The sequence below is a fragment of the Lampris incognitus genome, chromosome 2 (assembly GCF_029633865.1).
Source record: "Lampris incognitus isolate fLamInc1 chromosome 2, fLamInc1.hap2, whole genome shotgun sequence".
NCBI classification, from domain to species: domain Eukaryota; kingdom Metazoa; phylum Chordata; class Actinopteri; order Lampriformes; family Lampridae; genus Lampris; species Lampris incognitus.
Genome location: NC_079212.1, coordinates 95,964,013 through 95,984,491, shown reverse-complemented (window position 1 = coordinate 95,984,491; position 20,479 = coordinate 95,964,013). Strand labels below are relative to the sequence as shown.

The 20,479-nt window shown below is 44.5% G+C and overlaps 1 protein-coding gene across 1 annotated transcript; it reads right to left on the bottom strand.

Moving 5' to 3' along the window:
* Positions 1-1,077: 1,077 nt before the first annotated feature.
* Positions 1,078-20,380, bottom strand: rereb (arginine-glutamic acid dipeptide (RE) repeats b). The gene is made up of 17 exons (XM_056273109.1): positions 20,188-20,380; positions 19,114-19,162; positions 17,833-17,957; positions 16,598-16,697; positions 15,320-15,418; positions 14,842-14,922; positions 14,559-14,712; positions 14,295-14,387; positions 13,861-14,057; positions 12,913-13,077; positions 10,176-10,286; positions 8,755-9,884; positions 5,196-5,400; positions 4,401-5,103; positions 3,746-3,886; positions 3,449-3,626; positions 1,078-2,704 (listed from the first exon to the last, which is right to left on the bottom strand). Exons 1-17 carry the CDS (start codon positions 20,211-20,213, stop codon positions 2,671-2,673), a joined length of 3,591 nt encoding a protein of 1,196 aa, XP_056129084.1. The 5' UTR covers positions 20,214-20,380; the 3' UTR covers positions 1,078-2,670.
* Positions 20,381-20,479: the final 99 nt, after the last annotated feature.

Here is a 20,479-nt window from a genome sequence, read left to right as displayed (position 1 = left end):
GATAAGCCCTGATAAATTCAGTTCAATAACAAAAAATGTCCAAACACTTTTACTCGGGGTCCATCCATGGAGAAGTTCCATAATATTTATCATTCATCTATCTCAGTGTGCAGATACTTAATAACAAGTACGGTTTCACAGTTCTGGGTTCAAGTAGGTTGACAAGGACCATAAAGTAAGTTAACACTGTCTCTTGTTTTGTTAATACTCTGGCCTCAATATGGGTTTGTCATGAAGTCAGTTGTTATAAATTTTAACAAAAACTAAAATGTTGTGGCAACTCAATGCAATGTATCTACAGGATATGTCTACTTGTACCCACAAAATCCAGTCCTTGGAGTACCTTTGAGCAGTATGAAGATGTCAGATCTGAAAAGAGGGAGGTTAAAGATACTGGGTAGTGTTATGGGATTGTTGAGACTGATACTGTAAGATACTATGGTACGTGCTGAAGGGACACGACAAAATAGCATGCAAAACAGTTCTATAAATTATAATAAGGTATAATTTACGGATCTGGTTTCTAACTACACACAAAGGCTATGCGGGTTTTCATTTGAACTTAACATTATGTCAGCAGACGGAGGCTACTAGCTTGTCTCTCTCTGCTCGAGGTGTTCGAGATAAGATTAATGTTCACTTGGAAGGTAAACTTGTGTAAATTTGGGCCTCGACGGCACCCCAGTTGAGAGTCCTTGCAGTATGCATGCGTTGGAAGACTAGCTTATGAACAGCTCCCTTTGTTATCCTTTGTTGTTATATTTTATTCAAATTTACGAGTTAATCATGAGTAGGCAATATTCAAAATGAAAATAGTATTAAGATGTCCCTTGATAGGCATCCGGGTAGCGTGGCAGTCTATTCCATTGACTACCAACACGAGGATCGCCGGTTCAAATCCGCGTTGCCTCCGGCTTGGTCGGGCGTCCCTACAGACACAACTGGCTGTGTCTGCGGGTGGGAAGCCGGCTGTGGGTATGTGTCCCGGTCGCTGCACTAGCGCCTCCTCTGGTCGGTTGGGGCGCCTGTTCAGGGGGGAGGGGGAACTGGGGGGGGGGGGATAGCGTGATCCTCCCACGTGCTACATCCCTCCGGTGAAACTCCTCACTGTCAGGTGAAAAGAAGCAGCTGACAACTGCTTCTTTTCTACATGTATCTACATGTATCCACATCCACATGTATCAGAGGAGGCATGTGGTAGTCTGCAGCCCTCTCTGGATCAGCAGAGGGGGTGGCGCAGCGACCGGGACAGCTCGGAAGAGCAGGGTAATTGGCTGGATACAATTGGGGATAAAAGGGGGGGGGAATACCCCCCCCAAAAAAAGATTTCCCTTGACAACAGAAATGTTGTAATCTATAATGTTTTGCCCCTGTTGTTGTAAGGTCACTGTAGAGAAATGCATGTTGTGTAAGGATGATTGCTGCCCAAGATGTTGCTTACCAAACGGGACTAGGTACACACGATTTCCCATATTTGACTCAATTTGTGCAATTACCTAAGTGTATGCAATAAATAACCCACAACCACTGTCATGTCCTTTCTACACAAGTTAGGTGGGTGTGGGACGCAACGTTACTTTTGAGAAATATTATCTCCAACACGGCTATCAGAAAAAACTCAAAACTGCAAAAACAACGTGATCAAGATGTCATTGCAGAAGTATTTATTGAAATAAATATGCGATGCTTTACAGTTTTTTTTCATATTATTTCACATAAATATTGAATTTTGAAAGTTTCTTTTTTTTAAAATTCTGTTAGAATGCCAAAGTTTAATTTCTTTCTATTCTGTGATCTTCTCGTCAAAACACTGTGGACATGTTATACTTTAACAAGTTTCTGTCAGGGGTAACACGGAGTATAGTTCAAATCTACAGTTTTCTCACCTCGTAACACTATACTGCATTTACCTAACAATTCACCTTTTATTGTGCCAAATGGAAGAAGATCAGGAGTTCACACCTACAATTATATCAATAATACCCAATAATATAGAATATTGAACATGTACTATTTACACTCTCAAAAAATGAGGGGGCAAAGGCGTAGGTCACATTGTGAAAAGATAACTTTTGAAATATAAAATTTTAGGATTTACACAAATATTTAGCAGATTTTGAATAAAATTGATGTGGTACTATGCTTCAGAGGTCTAAACACATAACACTGCAACTTGCTACTCTATCGGTGGAAAGTGTTGGGGGGGGGGACAGTCATGCGAGGTTTTCAGAATCAGTAATTCAAACACTGATCTCAAAGTCATTCTGTACAGGGAATCATTTAGAAATCAAAGGAGACGTTCAACTCAAAGTTGGACAGATGTAATCTTGTCCTTGTCTTAGTATATCTAATCTTACTGCATATTAAACAGCTTAACGCATTGGAGAAACCTGCCATCCCGAATCCCACACAAACAGGTGAAATTCGGGGAGATATCATATATAATCGAGGCAGTATAAAGTCTTTAACACTACCAACTACTAATATTAAAATATCAGACAAACCTTGTTTGATGATCCCATTAAGTGCTGAACGAGGAACAAACATACAAATCCACAAAGATTATTTTTTCTCAATATATTAAAACAAAAAGTACACTACAAAAAGTTTCTTCTAGTACGCAGTAATCTATAAGGGATATTTGTTTTTACAGCATGCACCATCTGGGACTCATGACGGCTTGTCACCTTCTTTCTTCAAACGGCTTTAGAAAGGGGGGAAAAACATGTCAACAAAGACCCCATTTTATAGGTGGGATTTATCATCAGATGGTATACATATGTGTTCTTGTTGTATGTACTGTGTTGTATGCACAGATCTCATTGTGTGTTTGCACTACGGAAAGAAAGTGAGTGGGTGGGAAGACGTCAAATTTGTCCACTGTCATAAGAAACAAGTCAAAACTAGATAAGTTGTCTCTGAAGAGGCCATCTTAATGACTCAGGGAATTAGAAACAGCAAGTCTTTTCCTCAAACGTGTCTGCAATTGCCATGTATGTTACGACTGCAACTTGTTCACGATAGTGGAAGTAGTTCATGTCAACGCCTGAGTAAATGGCAAAATTCAGATTGAGCTGCAGTGCATTTAACTACTGGCTTCAGGACTGACGTTTCAACTCCCTGGGCAGTGGCATCTCATCTATGTGAGGAAAGCATGGATCGCATTTACGCCTGGCAGTTTCTGGCTGAGATCTGATCATAATGTGAGCTGGATAAGATGGGTCTAGCAGATCGGATCACATTTCGATCACAATAAGTGCTCTGTGCATTTACACCCTGCATTAATAAGCCTTTTTACTTGCTCAGATAATGTATCTGGATATAGATACATTATCTGTGTCCCACAGCTCACACGACAAATGTTTGTAAATAACCGTTACGCAAATTTAAAAAATTTCCGACAAACTGCATCTATGACTTTTTCCCCTCCTAGATTCAAAAACCTTACCTGTAATAATCCTCTTGCCCAGGTAGAGCGCCTCCATGCAGGTGATGGTGCCCATGCAGCCACTGCTGTTCCATAGCCATTCTCTGCAACTCTGCAGACTGGGCATGCATGGCCTGTAGCTGGTGAGCAGCAGACATCTGGGGGATGGGGCCTTGCAGCTCTCGTGCATATGCAGATCCTGCCACAGGCAAAGATAACAAGCTCAAATTAGAGAAGCTGATAGCGAAAAAGTCAAGGGTCTTTGTCTGTGTGTATATTTCCATATTCATGTATGGTGGCTTGGATGAGGCTACCAACCAAACAACGGGTGGCGCAGCATATCATGATCGTGAGGCAGATCATTGAGTAGTGGGTTGGGGATTGGGCCAGTGGGGAAGGGGAACCGGGCCAGACGTGGTCCTGTTGCCAGGGGGTCCACCAAAGGGTGAGGGCTGGAACCTGGAGACCAACCATCATTAGTGAAAGACAAGAGGGCCCATATACAGATCAGCTTTACACGAGCGGAGCTGAGATACATGCAACTGGTTTTGACATATCTATTAGCATTATATTGCCATACCTGCTTGTAGTCATTAAGCACTTCACCGAGTGGTTATCGTAAATCTGTTACCACATTCTTACCATTATTACCCTGCCCACTCAACACCTACTGCAAATCTGGAAGTGGGATCCCTTCTCTGATGCTCCCCCAGAAGGTTTCTCCTATGTACTTTTATTAAAGTCTTTCTGTGGAGTTCTTCCTCATCCAAATCGAGGGTGTAAGGATGGGGAGTGTTGTGCATTGTCATTTACTCAACTTATCTGTTGTGAGCATGAGAATGTATTGAGACTGTAAAATTATATGGGTCGTAACTGGGATTTAGGGCTGTTCAAGTTATCTTAACCGCCTACCAGCTAACTTGAAACTACGTTTAAGAAACTTGGTGTTCTCCCTTTTTTGTGTCAATCTCACCTTGATTGAGAGGATCTTGTTGGTGAAGGTGGAGGTGAGAGTGAATGTGAGAGTGCTGGTGATGATGTGGTGTCACATTGAGCATCTGCAGCCTAGCAGCAGGGTCACTGGCTACGGACGCCATCCTCTCAGCATGAAGCCGTTCTGCTGTGAGTCGCTCGGCATAACTCAGCTCCGGGCGCAACTGCGGTCCGGCTAGTGCCATCCTCTCCCGCTCTAGATGGTTTAGTCCCGGATGGAAGGGTGCGAAGTGGTGGGGTGGACCAGCTATATGAGGCAGTGCCAGAGCCCCATGTCGGGCGAAGTGCTCCATGGGGTTGGCTGAGGGATGCAAGGTTTCTAGCTCGGGGGGCTTAACCTCAAAGCCTGGCTTCATCCTCTCGCGAAGCTCCCTCTCCCTCAGGTTCCTAAGCTCGCGCTCTCGCAGGCTGGGTTCTGCACTGTATAAGCCAGGCATGTGGTAGGCCAGCAGGGGGTCTCCGGGGCTCAGAGAGACAAAGAACGGGTGGTTGCGGTTGGTGGGGGACATGACATGAGGCCGAGCGTACTCGCTCAGGGTGCGCAGGGCGGGTGTGTCAGGTCCAATGTAGGGGGGCACAGCAGCTACGGTGGTGGGGGGTTGCTCAAATGACGACCGGATGTGGCCTTGGCCTGACAGTTGGGGCTCGCTCATGCGACTGTCATGGGAGGAGCTGGAGGCTCTCTGTAATCAAAGGGGGACCTGTGTAAGTTCAACGGTACATATCACGCATGACATACAACAGCAGTACAAGAAATAAGGTGCAGCATACTCACAGCATTTTTATCTGCCTCCCTTTCTCTCTCTCTCTCCCGGTCCTTCTCTCTCTCTCGTTCCTGCCGTGCACTGAGCTCAGCCTCTCTCCTGGATTTCTCCACGGCTTCCTCTCTTTTCTTGGCCAACTTGGAAGATGCAAGTGGAGTGAAGAACAGGTCTGTTCTCGCACAGGAGTTGTAGCCACGATCCAAGTGTTTGATAAACCTAACAGAAATAACAAGACACAACATACACGATTGAAAAACAAGGCAACTTCCGATGCAAAAAATGTTTTAAACTGAATTATTCATTCCAAAATTAAGGCGCTTTAAGCATGTACAAGTACAAGTACATGCAAACGAAATATCATTATTCGTTTAACAGTCTGTATTTCTTATTTACCCAACACTTGAGGGCTAATTTAAATCATCAAAATGTGTGAGAGGTTAAGTACTACTTAACTCCAAAGCTGAGAGCTTATCTAAAAAGAAGAGAAAATTAATAGATGCTGTCCTTGCAGGGCAACAATGTCTTCTAATATTAAAAGTAAAACAGGAACTCGTATGTTGTATACTGTACTCATTATAAAGCCCTTTGGGACTACCCTGTGATTTTGGGCTATACAAATAAACTTGACTTGAACTGTATGTTCCAAGTCAAGTTCATAATCCTTGAGGACTTCAACAGAGCAAAATTAAACCACAAACTACCAATATACAGAGCATATGAATTGTCCCACCAGGGATAACACACTGGACCACTGCAACACAATTCTTAAAAGATGCATATCGAGCTGTCCCCCGGGCAGTTCTGGGGCACTCTGACCATTGCTTAGATCATCTTTCTCCAACCAACAGGCAGAAACTAAAATCTGCAAAGCCTGTGGTCAAAACAGTGAAGAAATGGTCAAAAAAAAAAAAAGGCAGACAAAGCAGGAACTGCACGACTGTTTTTACCGCACTGATTGTAGTTTTATAGAAGCTGCAACTGGCAACCTGAGCGACTAACGGACACTGTGACAACTTTTGTGAAGACATCTGTGTGCCTACCAAGACCTTCTAAACATACAACAACAACAAGCCATGGTTCACAGCCAAACTAAGACAACCTCAGCAGGCAAAGCAGGATGCCTACAGCAGTGGGGATAGAGCCCTGTACAAACATGCAAGAAACTCACTGACAAAGGAGATCAGAATGGCTAAAAGAAGCTACACTGAAAAGCTGGAAAACAGGTTTTCAGCCAGTGACCCTGTGTCAGTGTGGAGGGGCCTGAGAGACATCACAAACTACAGAAGACCATCCCCCCATGCTGAGGCAAACAGAGACCTGGCTGACGACCTAAATGTCTTCTACTGCAGGTTTGAGAGGGACAAATTCACACCCCTCACCCATTCCAGCCCAATGACAACAGCCCCCATCACACCTCTGGCAACCCCCCTCATACTCAGGCTGCCCTCAAGATACGTGTAGAGGACGTGAGCCGGCTTTTCCAGAGACAGAAGACCAGGAAAGCACCGGGTCCATAAGGTGTCTCCTCCTCCTGTCTTAAAACCTGTGCTGACCAACTAGCTCTAAACTTCACGCAGATGGTCAACAGATCCCTGGAGCTGTGTAAAGTCCCCTCCTGCTTCAAACGCTCCACCATCATCCCAGTCCCCAAGAAACTCCCCCATCACAGCACTGAATGACTACAGGCCTGTCACTCTGACGTCTGTGGTCATGAAGTCCTTCGTATGACTGGTGTTGGCCCACCTGAAGAATGTCACAGGACACCTGCTGGACCTCCCCACGGATGATGCAATCAACATGGGACTACACTTCATCCTGCAACACCTTGACTGCCCAGTGACATACAGTATGCAAGGATCCTGTTTGTGGACTTCAGCTCAGCGTTCAACACCCTCATTTCGGAAATCCTCTCCTCCAAACTCTCCCAGTTCACTGTATCCCCCGCCATCTGTCAGTGGCTCATCAGCTTCCTGACAGGCAGTAAACAGCAGGTGAGGCAGGGGGAAGTCAATTACAGACAGTCAGCACTAGTGCACCCCAGGGATATGTTCTCTCCCCACTGCTCTTCTCCCTCTACACCAAAAACTGCACCTCCATAGACCTAGCGGTTAAACTCCTTAAGTTTGCAGATGACACTACGATCATCAGATTCATCCAGGATGGCGATGAGTCTGCATATCGGCATAAGGTTGAGCGGCTGGTGCTGTCAGAACATCTTGGTGCTGAACGTGCTCAAGACTGTGGCGATGGCAGTGGACTTTAGGAGACACTGCTCAGCACTGCTCCCCCTCACAATATCCAACAGCGCTGTGTCAACCGTGGAGACCTTGAAGTTTCTGGGAACTACCATTTTCAAAGACCTGAAGTGGGAAACCAACATAAACTCCATCCTCAAAAAGGCCCAGCACAGGATGTTCTTTCTGCGGCAATTGAGGAAATTTGGTGTGCCACAGGAGCTGTTGAGCCAGTTCTACACCGTAGTCACTGAATCTGTCCTGTGCACATCCATCACTTTCTGGTTCGGCGCAACAACAAAACAGGATAGGAACAGACTGCAGCGAACAGTAAGGACAGCAGAAAAAAAATCATTGGAACCCCCTGCAGGACTTGTACACCTCTAGAGCCCAGAAATGGGCAGACAGACTCAGCACATACCCCCCACACCCAGGACACAGTCTGTTTGAACTCCTTCCCCTTGGCAAGCACTACAGAGCAATGTGCACCAAAACCACCAGACACAGGGACAGTTTTTTCCCCACAGGCCATCTCTCTCATGAATACTTAACACCGTGCAATAATGGACACTTATTACATAATGAATAAAGTATTCTGAAATATGACACTTTGTAAATAGCCCCCTCGTCAAGCTGTCTCACTTCCATATCTCTGATGTGCACTCCCTCTTTTTAAATCAGAAGTGCAATACAAATGTACAATTGTAAATACAACTGCTGTATGCTGGTTATAAATTATTATAATTATAAAATAAGTATATAATATATAATTATGTAATATATAATAGATAATATATTTAGTATATATTTTTAGTAAATAAGTAAATTATATAATGTAAGCATAACAAGTTATAAATCATTCAGCCATAACAAATCTCTGTATAGTTGTGACACACCTTGTTGTGCATACATACTTACCTCAGGTATTCTATTTATGTCTTTTGGTTTTCTTTTTGTTGTCTTTTTTTCTTTTTAATTATTTAAGTAAGTACTAGAAGCTGCAATAACCGGGTTCAAATTCCCAATATGCATAAGCACACTTAGCCAATAAAGTTGATTCTGATGTTCAAAGGGAGGCTGTATTTTCAACCAGGAAACAAAACCAAACCAATGACAGCATAAGTTAGTAACTTCTAATTTATACTTGCCTTCAGCTTGTTGTCCTATAATTAGTGTTTTTGTTTTTCATTGTAAGTTTTGTATTTCATTTTATATTAATGTGCTTACATTGTGTCTCACTTCACACGATTCCAGATAAAAGACAACCTAAAATGGATACTGTAAAAAAAAAGAAAGAAGCTTCTTGTTCGTGGTAATGTCAATCAGTGTACAGTACCGTGCAGACTGGCTTGCATGGCTGGCGATGTTTACAACGGAGGGCTCTGGTGAGGGGCTTCTTGGCGGAGGGGGTGGGCTCTCTGCCTCTTCCATGTCATCCATTGGCTCTTCTTTAATGTGAACTGGTGATTCACTCACAGGGGCACTGGGTGGGGGCCTCATAGAGAGGGATGGGAAGGATGGCTGGAGGTTGGGGACGGGGCCCATTGCAGATGATGCAACAGAGGTGATGGCATGCGGGGCAGTACTGGGGGCGTGAGAGGGATGGCTGCTTCGAGGCTGGGCCTGGAGCTGAGAGAGCACTGGAGGCTGAGCTGAAAGGGACTGCATGGGCAAGGACTGCGGCATGAGCTGAAGAGGGGGTGGAGGGGCACCTGGAGGATGCTGGTTGGGCAGAGAATTGAGAGGCTTCAAAGCTGGGGGAGGTGGGAGGTTGGAAGGCATCTGAGGGAAAGGTGTAGAAGACAGGTGTGGTGGTAGCTGCTTGTGTGAAGGTGGGATAGGAGTGGTAGGTGGTGGTTTGATTTGGGGGCCAGATGGAGGAACCTGGAGGAGCTGGGGTTCCCTTGGGAAGTGAGGGGGACGCTGGGAGACCTGAGGAGAGGGGCCATTTGGATGCAGAGGCTGATTGGACACAGAGCTAACAGAAGGTGGAATTGGAAACTGTTGTGAAAGAGGAAAGCTCTGGTTCATTACTGAAGGGATGGGTGGGGGGCCTGGCAGAGAGTGAGAGGAGGGCTGTGGACGGCTGTGCAAGCCTATCAACCCAGTGGGTTGAGCAGAGGCAGGCTGAGGAGGATCCGGTGATGGGGGAGAGGGGGTCTGGACAGGATCAGCAGAGGCCGTGGTTTTGGGTGGCTGGGGAGCTGCGAGTGGGCTCTGAGAGGGTAGGGTCTGCGGCATTTGTGTTTCTGCTGGGACAGCAGTGGGGGCACTAGGCTCTGGTGGGAGACCATTCTGTTGGGCAGAGGAGTCTGAATCGCTCTCATTACCCTGGTGAGGGCTGGGGATGCTGGGAGAGGAGCTGCGGTTGTCCTGATCAATGTCTTTGGTGTCACTACTGCCATCATCATTAGCACTGCGGCTGTCTGAACTTTCCTCCTCTACTTCTCCCTCTGACCGAGACCCCTGTGGTGAAAGAAAGAAAGAAAAGGAAAAAGGGAAAGAAGAATCTCATTATTCAGCTGGCATTATGTGGAATGGCTTGACAAAAAGCTCAAAAACATTTAGCCCTTGAAACATCTTGATTTCCCTCTCTGGTTTTCCAGCTGTCAGGCATTGACACGACTTGACCAGACACACCAGTTCAACCAAAGAGAACCTAATTCAGTCTCTAGCGTAGGTGGAGACTTGCAGAGGTGAGCAGTAGTGTTCGGTATTAGAACAAGCTATAAGGGTTTGCTGCTTTTGCTCTCTCACCTGTGTCTTGGGCCTTTTAGGTGCAACTTTGTCTGGGTCATCAGTTTCCTGAACAACGCTCTCCCTTGTACGTTTTGTTGTCTTTGGTAATGTCACTTCCTCTTTAATCTTCTGTTGACACAACACAACATTCACACATTATTAATAACTATTCATCAATATTACAAAGAAAATTAGATCAGGCACTGAACCCCTAAACTGCTCCCGATGAGCAGGTTGGCACCTTGCATGGCAGCCTCCGCCATCAGTGTATGAAGGTGTGTGTGCGAATGGGTGGATGTGAGGCATACACTGTAAAGCGATTTGAGTGGTTGGTAGACTTAAAAAAACATTATATAAATGCAGCCCATCAGACACTCAAACACCCGGTTGTGGGGCAACAACTATTAAATTTCTTCTTTTTTTTTTAATCCAGATTTTTTTCCTCCCCTTCTCTCCAATTGTATCCGGCCAATTACCCCACTCTTCTGAGCCGTCCCGATCGCTGCTCCACCCCCTCTGCTGCTCTGGGGAGGGCTGCAGACTACCACATGCCTCCTCCAATACATGTGGTGTCGCCAGCTGCTTCTTTTCACCTGACAGTGAGGAGTTTCGCCAAGGGGACGTAGCGCGTGGGAGGATCACGCTATTCCCCCCAGTTCCCTCTCCCCCCTAAACAGGCACCCCGACTGACCAGAGGAGGCGCTAGTGCAGCGACCAGGACACACACCCACACTCGGCTTCCCACCCGTAGACACGGCCAATTGTGTCTGTAGGGATGCCCGACCAAGGCGGAGGTAACTGGGGATTCGAACCAGTGATCCCGTGTTGGTAGGCAACGGAACAGACTGCCACGCCACCTGGACGCCCCCTTCAATTTCTTTTTAAGTTGGAAACAAGGCAAGACAGTATGTGATGCATAGTCAACGGCTGGAGCAGCAGTAGTGGGATTCAGAAGCATTTGTTTTAGAGGACTGACTCCTTGGTTAGAGTGACTGGCATTCCTCAAAAAGCCCCAAAGTCTGAGCCCTCCAAGTATTTTATTATGTACATAAGATACCATTAGTGCTTTACTTTCTTGGCAATTTAGGTACTCTTAAGTATCTAGACACTCTTTGGCGACTTAAGACAATCCCTTTTTGATATTCTTAGTCGTTTCTACTTCAAAATGCCATCTTTTGACATGTGTTCTTCATGTTGAACACCCCACCAAGTAAAGTTGGGTTGGTTTCCGGTTTACCATTCCGGTTCGGTGTGCAAGCTTAAACCGGTTTGATATCATGCAAATCGACTGAACCTCTTTTTGTCAGTATGAGACGTTCTGGCAAATCAAAAAGTAGCCTACTACATCAGCAAGATGTGCTGACGGCGTCAAGGCACTAAACCCAACTTGAATTGCATTAGTTGAGCACGCATAAAGACATTTTGCATTAGTAATGATAATAATAAGTGATACGACAACGTGATAAACATAATATTATGTTTGTTTATGAGCCACTAGTGTCTGACAGGCCATGTGCAATTTGTGAGTTGAGCTGGTACCATGCAGTGGAAAAGCAGCAAGGAGATCAAATGTCAGCAGAGGTGGGTGGGGGAAAGACGCACACGGTGTGTTTGTTTACTTTGTTTGGGAGTGACGAGGGATACGATACATGCCAGAGTTCATGTCTGTGAAAATTAAAACCGTGCCGTTATAGCAACATTTCAAATACGAGGCCGAAAAAGAGGTGAGCCGAAAAACAGACAAGATTTTGATATTTAGATTATTTGATACTTTCTCGAATTGCACTAGGCCGAAGACTTATTTTATTTAATACTGTGATGTTTAGAAGAAGAAAAGTTGAACGGTTGTTGTGAGAAATAAAAACACGACGTGTCAGTGAGCGCTACACTTTCATTCAGCACCATTATGCTCCACTTGAGAGCGGCTGCTGCTGAGTCAAGTGCGACACCTCATGGTAAAATTCGGTATACTGGTTCAGTCCGGTGTTTCGCTTAATATAAAACCGATTTGAAATTTTTTAAACCAGTCAAACCATCCATCCATTTTCTGAACCGCTCTCAGGGTTGCAGGGATGCTGGAGCCTATCCCAGCAGCCATTGGGCGGCAGGCGGGGAGACACCCTGGATAGGCCGCCAGACTATCACACAGGGTCCACACACACACACACACACACACACACACACACATTCATACCTAGGGACAATTTAGTACGGCTGATTCACCTGACCTACAAGTCTTTGGACTGTGGGAGGAAACCGGAGCCCCCGGAGAAAACATGTAAACGCCACACAGGACGACCCGAGACGACCCCCAAGGTTGGACTACCCCAGGGCTCAAACCCAGAACCTTCTTTCTGTGAGGCGACCGCGCTAACCACTGTGCCACCGTGCTGCCCACCAGTCAAACCCTACCACTTAAACAAATTCCTGGTGTGTCCCGCTGAATGTCTATCAATTCTGAAGGAGTTTGCTCTAGCTGACTTTTAAAAACACTGTTTTACCTTTGAAGGGAGAAGCCAACACAGTAGAATAAGCTTACAGTTTCTATGTTAAGCCTCAACGTAGCATGCCATTCCGAACCAGTTCTTTTGCACAAGTATACAATACCTGCCAAGGCTGACAGGTGCACAGTGGACAACAAGCAAATTCATCCACTGGTCTCCCAAGTAACAACTCAGTAATTTAAGAAGGCCTTCCTTGACCCTAACTTCTATTTATACATCACGCAGCAAATAAATGTGAAGAAAGGGTGTACCTTGTTTGACTTTTTCGCAGGCTCATTCTTACTGTCAGTGGAAGAGGTTCTTGAAGTATTAGACACGGAACTTGCGCCACTCGGAGAAGGCTGGCTGCTAGACTGCTGGTCTTCGCTGGTGGGAGAACCCGTAAGTCTCTTGTGGCCGCTTCTGAGAGACGAAAGCTTGATTTAAGAAGGAAAAAAAAAGAAGTTTTTTTTAAGGTTTTATACATAAATACATGTATTCAACAGACATTATTCTTCTTGAGTATATTAGCTCTACATCTCTTGGTAAAACAAATTTCTGATCATGGAAAATGAGATTAAATGAGCCTGGCTTGTTTGCAAAATCAGATTTCTGGACTGACTACGTTATCAATCATAGTTTGTCTGCGCAATAGGATGTGCACAAAACATGCTAAAAATACCCCCTTATCTCAAAAACTACCACAACCATTTCCCTTTTCAAGAGTTAGCTCAGAGCACTGCTGTGGTGAAATAGGATTAAAATAAGTTGTGTTGCCAGATAAAATCTGACACTCATTTGAAGTATATCCTAACCTAATTACCCAACTTTACATTATACTAAGAGAAAAACAAATTGCATTAGTGTCCGGCTGTCCTGTCTTGTTAAATGTGCCTGTATCCTTGGAATGAAAACATGTTTGACACAATGACATAGACAAAGTCTACTCAATCATCCCTTCGTGGAGCTCTTAGTGAGCCGCATCGTATAGTTTTGATGTCCTACACAGAATTCACCTCACTGCTATGTGAGCTGCGAGACTAACTGACAACTGAATTGCAGGAGCTGTGAAAAGCACTGCACATTTCAAACCACAGCGATCTGTGATAAAATCATTCACAAAAATGATTTTATCACAGATCAGTGCAGTTTGAAATGTGTTTTTTTGTTTTGTTGAAAGGTTGGTTGTAGTATGAGAAGGGATGTGGTCTCAGGCTCACAGGTGCCCTGCTCCGCCGGGTCCTCATCCCATGCATGCCGCTGTGTCCCTCTTCCTCCTCTTTTACTGGTTTAAACATGAATGGAGGGTCTGCAGGTTTCTGTGCTGGTGGGAGACGGCCCTGCTTGTTGTAGTATGTGCGGCAGGTGGTGCAAAGTAAGGTGTTTTCTCTGCCCCCTTGGTGCCAATCCTTGGAAGCTGTTAAAATATCAATTAGAAGAATGAAATAAAAAAGCTCGGTGAACGAGTTTTGTACAGTGTTAACACCTACATGCACTTCTTCGAAATACCTGTCTCTCCCAGTCAATTGTTCAAGCAATCTGCCGAATGCGAAATTAAAAGCTGTTTTTCAAATTGTGTTGAAGGGCAACCCTTCCAATCAAAATCTGGACTATTCTGAATTCAAGAAGTCCCCATGAAAGACCAAGTACTCACTTGTTGTGCCACAATGGCCGCAGCTGTAGCTCTTTATCTCCTGCTCACTGTCCTCACTGTCCAGGTCATCCTCGCTTGCAGAGCTGAGGTCCACTGTGAGGGGAAAAACCAGCTTAGATAAAGACCACGCTGAGTTCAGCTAAGGTGACAACCACACCCCCGTTACCTTAGAAATATGAACAAAACAAAAAAGGAAACAACTGGGAAATCCGGATTGACAAGACAGCAAAATCTTCCGAGGCATACAAAGAAACCCTTACTTACTTGAGTGAGATCGAGATGGAGCATTCACAGGGGCCACCGCAGAGCGGGTCTTGGCTTTGCGAGATGATGGCTGTCGGCGGTGTTGCCGATAAGCCTTCATCCCTGCAGCCTCCGGCGTTTTCTTCCAATGGTAGTAGAACGTTATCAGTTCACCCTGATGGCAACAATGCAGAATTCAAGGCAGTGTTAACAAGTTCATTTTTGATACAATACGGGTAAAGAAAAATAAATATCGGATGCATTAAATGTAGTTTCGCGAGGAAATGCGGATGTGCTTAATTACTGTCTTTTTGCTGGGCAGCAGCTCTTTCCGAATGCGGAAGAAATTCTTGCCATACTGTCTTAGGCCCTTGATGAAACGCTTCTGTTGATTTGAGGAAAAAGAAAGTAGGACGTGGAATTATTAAAGAGTTATGGGACAAAAGCTATATTTCACTTTCACCTTGAGTTTTGACGCAGAATTAGACTCCAGATAAAATGGGAGTATCAGGCACAGTTTTTTTTTTATTTGCAGTTAACTCCTGGTGGTGGTTTATCTGGTGAGGGCCAAGAGCAACTGCAGTCGTATCAAAAGCAGTTTAAAATCAAGCAAGCTGTCAGATATTACATACATAAAACCAAACAGTAAATGAAATTACACTCCAGTGTTATACTTAGCAAGGAGTTCACTACCCCTAAAAATTCTGTGATGACATTAAGAAAACAAACAAACAAAACAACAGCCCAAACTGAACTAGGGCATTAGCTGGTAGATGTCTTACCATGTCATCCTCTGACCAGCATTTCTCAATGAGCTTTGGCACAGGTTTCTTGACCAGGCGCTGGAGAGCTTTTGCTGCATCATAATGGCTTGCATGTAACTGGATGTGCAAAAAAACATCAACGTTTCTTAATACGTTTGGGCTCCAATACCAGTTGTAGCTCCCAAGGACATTCACAGAAGACGTTCATGATTTCCCTTAAGTGTGGTAAACATGAGCTAAGTGCACCCCCCCCCAGCTTTTTCTCCCCAATTGTACCCGGCTAATTACCCCACTCTTCCCGAGCCGTCCCAGTTGTTGCTCCACCTCCTCTGCCACTCTGGGGAGGGCTGCAGACCACCACATGCCTCCTCCAATACATGTAGAGTCGCCAGCCGCTTCTTTTCACCTGACAGTGAGGAGTTTCACCAGGGGGATGTACCACGTGGGAGGATCACGCTATTCCCCCCAGTTCCCCCTCACCGCTGAACAGGTGCCCCAACTGATCAGAAGAGGGGCTAGTGCAGTGACCAGGACACATACCCACATCCGGCTTCCCACCTGCAGACACGGCCAATTGTGTCTGTAGGGATGCCCGACCAAGCCGGAGGTAACGCGGGGATTTAAACCGGTGATCCCCATGTTGGTAAGCAATGGAATAGACCACTACACTATCCGGACGCCTAAGTGCATTTTTTAATGCATACTCAATAGTCCAGGTAAGAAAATCAAAATAAGTTGAATCAGCTCATCTGGATACAACTCATAGATTGGGGAAACTAAACAGATGCTGGCCAAAAGAATGGCACAACACAGGAGAGCTAACAAGTCAGGCCAGGATTCTGTAGTCTACACCCATCTGCAGACCAGTGGCCACTCTTTCAAGGATGAGGATGTGCACATCCTTGATAGGGAGGGACACTGGTTTGAACGGGGAGTCAAAGAGGCCATCTATTGCCCCTTTCCCACTACATGGTACCGGCTCAACTCGACTCGCAGCGTGTCGTTTTCCATTACCGTAACAGTACCCCCTTACTGTAGCTGGTCTGCATTGATTCTGGTACCCGTTCCAGTTTTTTTTTTTGGAACCTCAACAAAGGTGGTACCAGAAAAGTGGTAGCAGTTACCAAAATGCCGGTAACTTCCAGTAATGGAAAACGAAAAAGTCGAGTCGAGTTGAGCCGGTACCATGTAGTGGAAAAGGGGCATAAGATGAGTGATGAAATGTTTCTGTCAATAAATGTTGCAGCCAGATGAATTGATTCAACTTTCTTTGATGAGCCAAGTGCAGTTTCTCACCATGTTCAGCGCATTTAGTGTTGTGTCATCACGGGAAGCTGCTAAACATCCATCCTCCGTTGAACCGCCATCACACATCCCTGCAAATGCTGCCATGCTCCTTTAATATGGGACAAGACAGTTTGTGGAAGTGTAAATCCAAATGTAAGCACACCATTACAAATGGCCTCTTTACTTTATAGAAAACAGGGCTTGAGAGTGTGGCAATACAACAGTTTTTATAATTTCTGTATATGAAGCAGTCAGTTAACCAAAATGCTCTATATATCTGCAGGCTCTACAAAACCAATTTAAAAATATGAATGTCACCAGCAACAACAGTAGAATAACTTTCCCTGGACCCCCTAGCTAGGGAATAACATCTCTATGCCATGCCTCAAGCCTTGAAACCACTGAAGACTTGCCATCTACTTAAAGTAACTGATGTCAGTGACGATGACTATGATGATTGCAAACTCAATAGATACATGGAATACGTTTACTGATAGCAAGATATTATTCAGTCACGGGACTGAAACTTTACACACACACACACACACACACACATGCAGAAAACAAGGCTTCACAGAATTCAAGTAAGGCGGAAAGTAGTTCACTTTTAACTCTTATCTTGACATGTTGGTTATTGAGAGACTATAAGACTGTACAAGTTTCAGAGACTCTATAACTTGTGTTGTTTTGAACTATCTAGGGATCAAAATAACGAAACTGAGCCCTCGTAATAGAATACGCCAGACTTGTTTGTTAGATGTAATTGTCTTTTCTGAATAAATAAAAATCAAATAAATGTGCCTGCAAATCAAATCTTTTCACGGGCAATGTCTTTTCAATCAGAACTCATCTTACATAATTGAAATGCCTCAGGTGGACATTATGGTGATGATGAAACACCCATATTTACAAAAAGAACGATTAAAATGGCAGCAGCTGGGGCTAAGTCTCAGAAATCACAGGTCCACTTTTCCTAAAACAATGTGGCATCTAAACTTATCAGATCTAATCCTTTAATGATTGTTTGATATGCAGTATCTTTAATCAAGCATCCTTCCAAGACACACCCAGCAGCTATATGCTGTTGGCTATTGCAACACTGTAAGGCATCAGTGTTGATAAACATGTTTCTACACTGATAATTGAAACTTCCAAATCACAAGAGGCTGCAACATCGTAGTATTTGTAAGAATAACTGAAAATCACAACCACATAATATCATGCAATACAATGCAAAAACCCACCTGGCGGCCCTGAGGTACATGAGCAGGTCACAATCATTTACCCCTGGCGTCCATACTAGCTCCTCACTCTCCGTCGGAGTCTGCAAACCAGGTACTGGTCGTGGTTGCAGCTCTGGAAGCTTAGCCTGCATGGAAACCGAAGGAAAGACAAATGAGAGCAAAAGCCAGGGAGGAAACTTTGAAATCCTTGTAGGAGCAGAATTTGAATTGTATTTAATAGGTGTCCTGATAATATTTTGACATTTTATAAAACAAAAAATTTCCCTAAAATCAATTACCTTAATCTTTACACTTGAAACATTTTGTAAATTTGCAGTTCGATACATCTGGTATTCAGTAAATTGTTTAGTATTAAATGAATCTGACAGCCTTTCATTTAATCATATTGTGAAAATAATCCACGCTAGCACTGTGAATTCCCTGTTCTTGGCGTGTAGAGCAGTCAATAGTAACGAAAGCTTTGAAGAATGTTTCCATTCTTTTTCCATGCAAGATATTTAAATGATTTTTTTCCCCCACTGATATGTGTACATGCAATACAAACTCAGATCAAAATGAATCAAAGTCGTGGTCTGATTATGGCTTTCCTGGGCACATATGGCAATGCACTCAATTTGCAAAATTGTTCATGCCAACAGCTTACAACTCATCAATGGAATTTACTTTTGGAGGGTGATGTAAAGCCACTCTGATTGGTATTACAAATTCAACTAGTCATGTCAAACACGTAATAGATCATAATTATAAAACAATGGCAAAGACATTGTGCTTTTCAGGCATCTATTTTTCAAAGGACAACAACATGCTACAAATACTGTCAAATCAGCTGTAGATAAAAACTGCAGTATTTGAAAACAAGCCATTTTCCTCAGATCAGATTTAATTCATAGTAGGTCTAGTCATATTCATTACTGGTAATAGTCTAGGAGCCAGTCCATTTGGAAACTGCCGTCTAAAATGCATGTGAGTCAAAGGTGAACAGAAGCAGGAAAACAGCTAAAAATAATATTTGGGCTGAGCATACTGCTTTAATTTACAATATCGAGGTCTAAATGTCAGACTTCACAACTGTGAATTTTGTGGTCAAAATAAAATAAACTGGAATATTTTGTCTGTCACAGGACAGCCTGACAGGGCATATGCCTTAGCATGTGTCTTGAATATTCTAATCCCCATCAACTGGTTTATGTCTATTCATTTGTTTATTATTATTGTTATTATTATTATGACATAACAGGTATGAACGAACACTTGTGTTCAACCATGTTTTGCTTAGTTCACCTGATGACTTGGTCCCACCCGAATCTCGCCTTGAGTGCTGTTCAAGCTCCTGACAAACGAAACATCAAGTTCAGCTTTAAATAAACGAGTCATTATTCAACACAGAAATTCAGCATCAAAAAGCGTTGACTTGATCAGACCTACTAAAAAAATGAACGCAGCATCAAGTTGTAGGAAGTGCACATTATGTTTGACTGCATTTCAGCGTGGGCTTGCGTAAGGCCTCGTCCTATTCACTCTCATTAGCACCAACGACTATATCGACAGACGTATGACCTGATCAGGGTGGATATAGCTTATAACAAGACTATGATAAAACTCCCAACACTCGCTTTCAACTGGACAGGTTTTTCTGCAGCCCAAATAACCCACCCCTCCCTCACCGAGAGCCCATCTCGTTCAGGTCGCTTATTACATGCATGAAATACTAGTCTCATGCCAAAGTGTTGATCGATCACGCCAAAGGCTTCCGATTTTTCCCCGGTGATCGCCACCTGAAATCCGTGTCTCGCCCGTGAGGCGCCGCGCGCGCAGGTCGAGGCTTGTTAGGCGGCTCCCGCACGTAGTTAAGCGAAAGTATGCCATCAACAATGTCAACGTTAGACACTAACAAGATGGTGTTGACACAACCTACATAGCGACGGCCGCCGATTTAAATCCACATACACTGCCCGTCAAATCTCTGGAGTGATCCGACCGCTGCTACGCAAAACATATTTTGAGTTAACGCTTTTATATTTAAACATATGCATATATATAAAAACGTGCATACGGTACCGTTGCAAACAAACGTGCAAAATAACGAACTGTTGGCCGTCTCGCTGGACGAATTTGCAGGAAATCGCTGAAAATGCCCCTCATGCTAACCGGGGCTGGCTAGCTGCGCGGCTAACGCCGATGTTTGGCTAGCACGTTAGCATAGACAACTTCGTGACCACTGACACCCCGACTATTTCACCCGAAAGGTTGGAGATATAATCGCCAGATACATAAGCACGGACGGCGACAGGCAACGTCGGAAAAACGGAACAAAACAAAACAAAACAGCGCGACTCCCCGAGTTGGTCAAGTTACCTTCGCGGACTGAACAGGTCGTCCATGTCGGAAGGATGTTGTTTGGATGTGGCTTGTTGACACTGCGCGGCACAGCGGTCGATACAAACTATGCGATTCCCTTATTACATCGCTATTCAAAATGGAGGCGACGGAGGGGAGTCGATCTCGCTCCTACCAGGCCCACCACACTGGCTGTGTAATGACCTCAGCCGCCGCGATCAGCCTTACCGGGCTGCGTGGACACACGAACTGAGCATGTGCCCGCGGATCCTCGCCCCGGCTGTGCGTCTACATGCGTCCACATTCAATT